The following is a 3230-nucleotide window of genomic DNA, read 5'->3' on the forward strand; positions in this document are numbered from 1 at the left end:
GATCTTGATGTGGAGCAGGTAGACGAACTTGTAGAGTAAGGTGAAGCACTATAAGGAGACTTGGACCTGGAAAAAACCACAACACACAGAAAAAGAAATGAAGTTAATTCAAAACAGTCATTCTCCCCAATTTTTTTCCTCCCAAATTTGGTTTGGGTTTTTTCTCCTCTCCATACGCTTATGTCAAAGCTTCTTTCAGCTGCTGACATAATGCTACTGCAAATTGAGGAATTTGATAACATTTTTCAATTCCATTTGTCTTGTTTTAGTTATGCATGCTTACTATCTGCAACGAAAAATTCTATTGGAAAAAACACTGTCATTTTTCCTTATGTCAGATGCACTTTAGTGTAACTGCAGTCCGATATGCTGTTGAAATACAAACGTGAAAAACAAGGCAACTTCATTGAGCCAAATACTTCCTCCTCTTTAAGTCTCCGTTGTTCTCTGTAAAACTCCTCCCTAGATAAGGGAGGCCAATGGCATCCTGCCAACTTAAGCATTTTTCTCCCTGCTTTCTGTTCATTAGAGACTACGCTCATTTCCTGATCCTCATACTTGCCTTCCACATCCTCACCCCCAACAGTTCATTCAGTCTTCTCTCCTTATACTCAGCTTTGCACCTGTGGATGGAGGCTGCCCACACTTGAAAGAGACTCCCATCTCCCGTGGGCCAAGTGCCCACTGCTCCTCTGCCACTCCTTGATACACTTAATACATCACACTTCTGATCTTCCAAGTACTGCACAGATATTAACTAATCTTCTCTGGAACTTCTTTTAACTTCTTCCACATACGCTTCCTATGTTGTTGCCTCATCATGAGGTATTTGGCCTGGTCCTGTCCCTGAATTGTTGTTTTCTTGCTGACTGAATTGGAAATATCAGATCCTGGTTTTTCTTTTGATTTACCTTTAAGATTTTATAAACACAATGCACTCTTACAATCTGTCTATAACAAACATATAGCGAAAGGAAGGACTAGCTTGACGCTGCAGTAATAGGTAAAACAGACTCCTCTCTCTCCAACTGAGAGAAAGCGTCTTGGCTATGTGAGATGACTAAATTGAAGAAATTCAAAATTGTCATAAAAGAACAGTGTTGACTTTTCCAACCATTTGCTCATGCAGTATCAACTAAGTTGTTAAAAAAAGAATGTTGGAGGCTGATTCCTATTGGGAAATCAATTTCTTCAGCCCTATTCAGCCAGTAATGGAAAAGGTGGCTTTCCATCTGATCCTTTAATTATCTTTAATTTTTATAGGCAATTATGGTTTCCTCAAAAAGCGTTCATTTCTCAGAGTCCTGTTTTCAGTCATGTACCGGAGTTTTATTTTAAATAACCTTAGTGGAAGCACAGATGCCCTTTGTAAAAGCCAATTCAAATGAAGCCATTTAAAAATTAATTACCACTTGGATTCTCCACAACTATCTGTGCATACTTGCTTCATTATAAATCAGCTGTTGTATAAGTTATGCGTTATACAGCCTCTTTTAACAGGTGACAAGGAGTCATCTACTGAATTTCTGTAGAATACTTACACTTCCCAGCCTGGTCTGCCACCTGCTGAGCGAACTGGACTGGCTCTCATTGGATGACCTTTTGGAGTGGGGAGAGGAAAAAGAAAGAAATCCCATTCAGTTCCTCTGAAGGTAATTTTTTTAAAGAAATTCTGAAGTTACAGTTACTTACCAGTTGTGGGTATTGCTTGTCCTTGGGGGCCCAGAAGACTTGGTAATGCTGGTTGTCTTTGTACGGGAACCTGATAGACATCTCAAAAAAACATTAGTAGGCTTGAGTTCTGAAGGTTTTAACCAACTCTCCCGTGGAGAAGAATGTGGATTAAATGCCGAACTATCTGTTTGTTGCAGACCACCGTAAGTCACCAGAGTTGGCTATATCATTTTCTATGAGAGAAATGAATCCCACCTCTCCTTTGCCAGAGGGTAAATGTAAATTGCAGGCTCAGGGTAAAGTTCGTCTCCGAGTAACTACATTTTATAAATGGAAGAAGTCTGTTTCCTACAAAATGAGATCCATGACAGAAACACAGAAGTGCTACCAAGTGCATTTTAAAACAGCCACTCCTGTCAGCACACAGCAGTATTTTCTTAGTTTATAGCAACAGGAAAACTTCAGTCTGTTTCACACATGGGATTTGATAAAAGTCAGAGGGGGCGGAAATCTCAGTCCAACAGCTACTTGTTAAATTTTGCAAGAAGCCTTTGAAACATAAACCAAAAGCAAAACGAGCTTTCAGAGAGAACGACTCCACTGCAAACACTACTGAAATGTTTTGCAGAAATACAGATTCTTAGCATACCACACGTTTAACCAACTTCCAGGGGCACGAACAGCAGGACCACCCTATTTTAATATTCAAAAGTATCCCAGATTCTATGGTTAAGCACAATGACAGTGCTTCCTGCCCCGTAATTACAGATGCTGGCCAACTTGGTTGCATAGCCACTCAGACATGCACGCGTGGTTTCTCTCGCTCACTTTTTGGCCAGTCCAATTAATTCCATACTTACGCATTAATAGTTGGTATTGCGTATTTTCCAGTGTTTGTCAGCATAGCACCCTTTGTATTGGGGTCTTTCACCTCCATCATGAAACTCCTTGGAATTCCTGTGCTCTTTAATTCTGGGAACAGGCTCAACATTTTTGTCCTGTTAAGAAAAGAAATGCAGACATATCTCCTTTTAAGACCCACACTTAAAATGACATTTCAATGATTATTTTAAGCAGCAAAAGCCTTTAATCCTCTCCTTTTACCTAGCATAAGGGTTGCTCGACTAAAATACTTATTTTCCTAAATGAATATAGCCAGGATGTTCCAAAGGCTTGAGCAGTGTTTTGAACTCATTCCATTCTTTGGCTTAAGTTCAGGTTCTTTAAGGGTGAAATATCCCTTAGCTCACCATCCCCTCAGAAAAGAGATACAAACCCGCTCCTCCTCCAAAGCGCAATTCAGAGCACAAATATTCAATAGATGGGGTCAACAGAAACATCTTGGTTTTACATGAAATACTAAAAACTGTGAACTGTCATTAAACAGAGTTAAAACCAGAAACATTTCCAGTAATATTGAAATATATAAAAATATGCATGAAAGTTCACAGAGCAAGATCTGTGGACATACTTAATGTCTATGACCTAGAAAAAAGAAAAGTTTACATTTATAATGCCAGGTTTCCCTTGGATTTTGAAGGGCTTTGCAACATTGC

The 3230-nt window shown here is 39.4% G+C and overlaps 1 protein-coding gene across 1 annotated transcript in view; it reads right to left on the bottom strand.

Moving 5' to 3' along the window:
• LOC142076958 (E3 ubiquitin-protein ligase RBBP6-like) overlaps window positions 1-2672 on the bottom strand; it is a 6086-nt gene extending 3414 nt beyond the window's left edge. The window contains 4 exon segments of the mRNA XM_075139175.1: window positions 1-66; window positions 1542-1599; window positions 1693-1762; window positions 2535-2672. The exon segment at window positions 1-66 is cut by the window's left edge and continues 673 nt beyond it. Coding sequence (XP_074995276.1) covers window positions 1-66; window positions 1542-1591 — 116 coding nt within the window. The 5' untranslated portion in view covers window positions 1592-1599; window positions 1693-1762; window positions 2535-2672.
• Window positions 2673-3230: the final 558 nt, after the last annotated feature.

This window comes from Calonectris borealis, unplaced genomic scaffold, assembly GCF_964195595.1.
Source record: "Calonectris borealis unplaced genomic scaffold, bCalBor7.hap1.2 HAP1_SCAFFOLD_127, whole genome shotgun sequence".
NCBI lineage: Eukaryota > Metazoa > Chordata > Aves > Procellariiformes > Procellariidae > Calonectris > Calonectris borealis.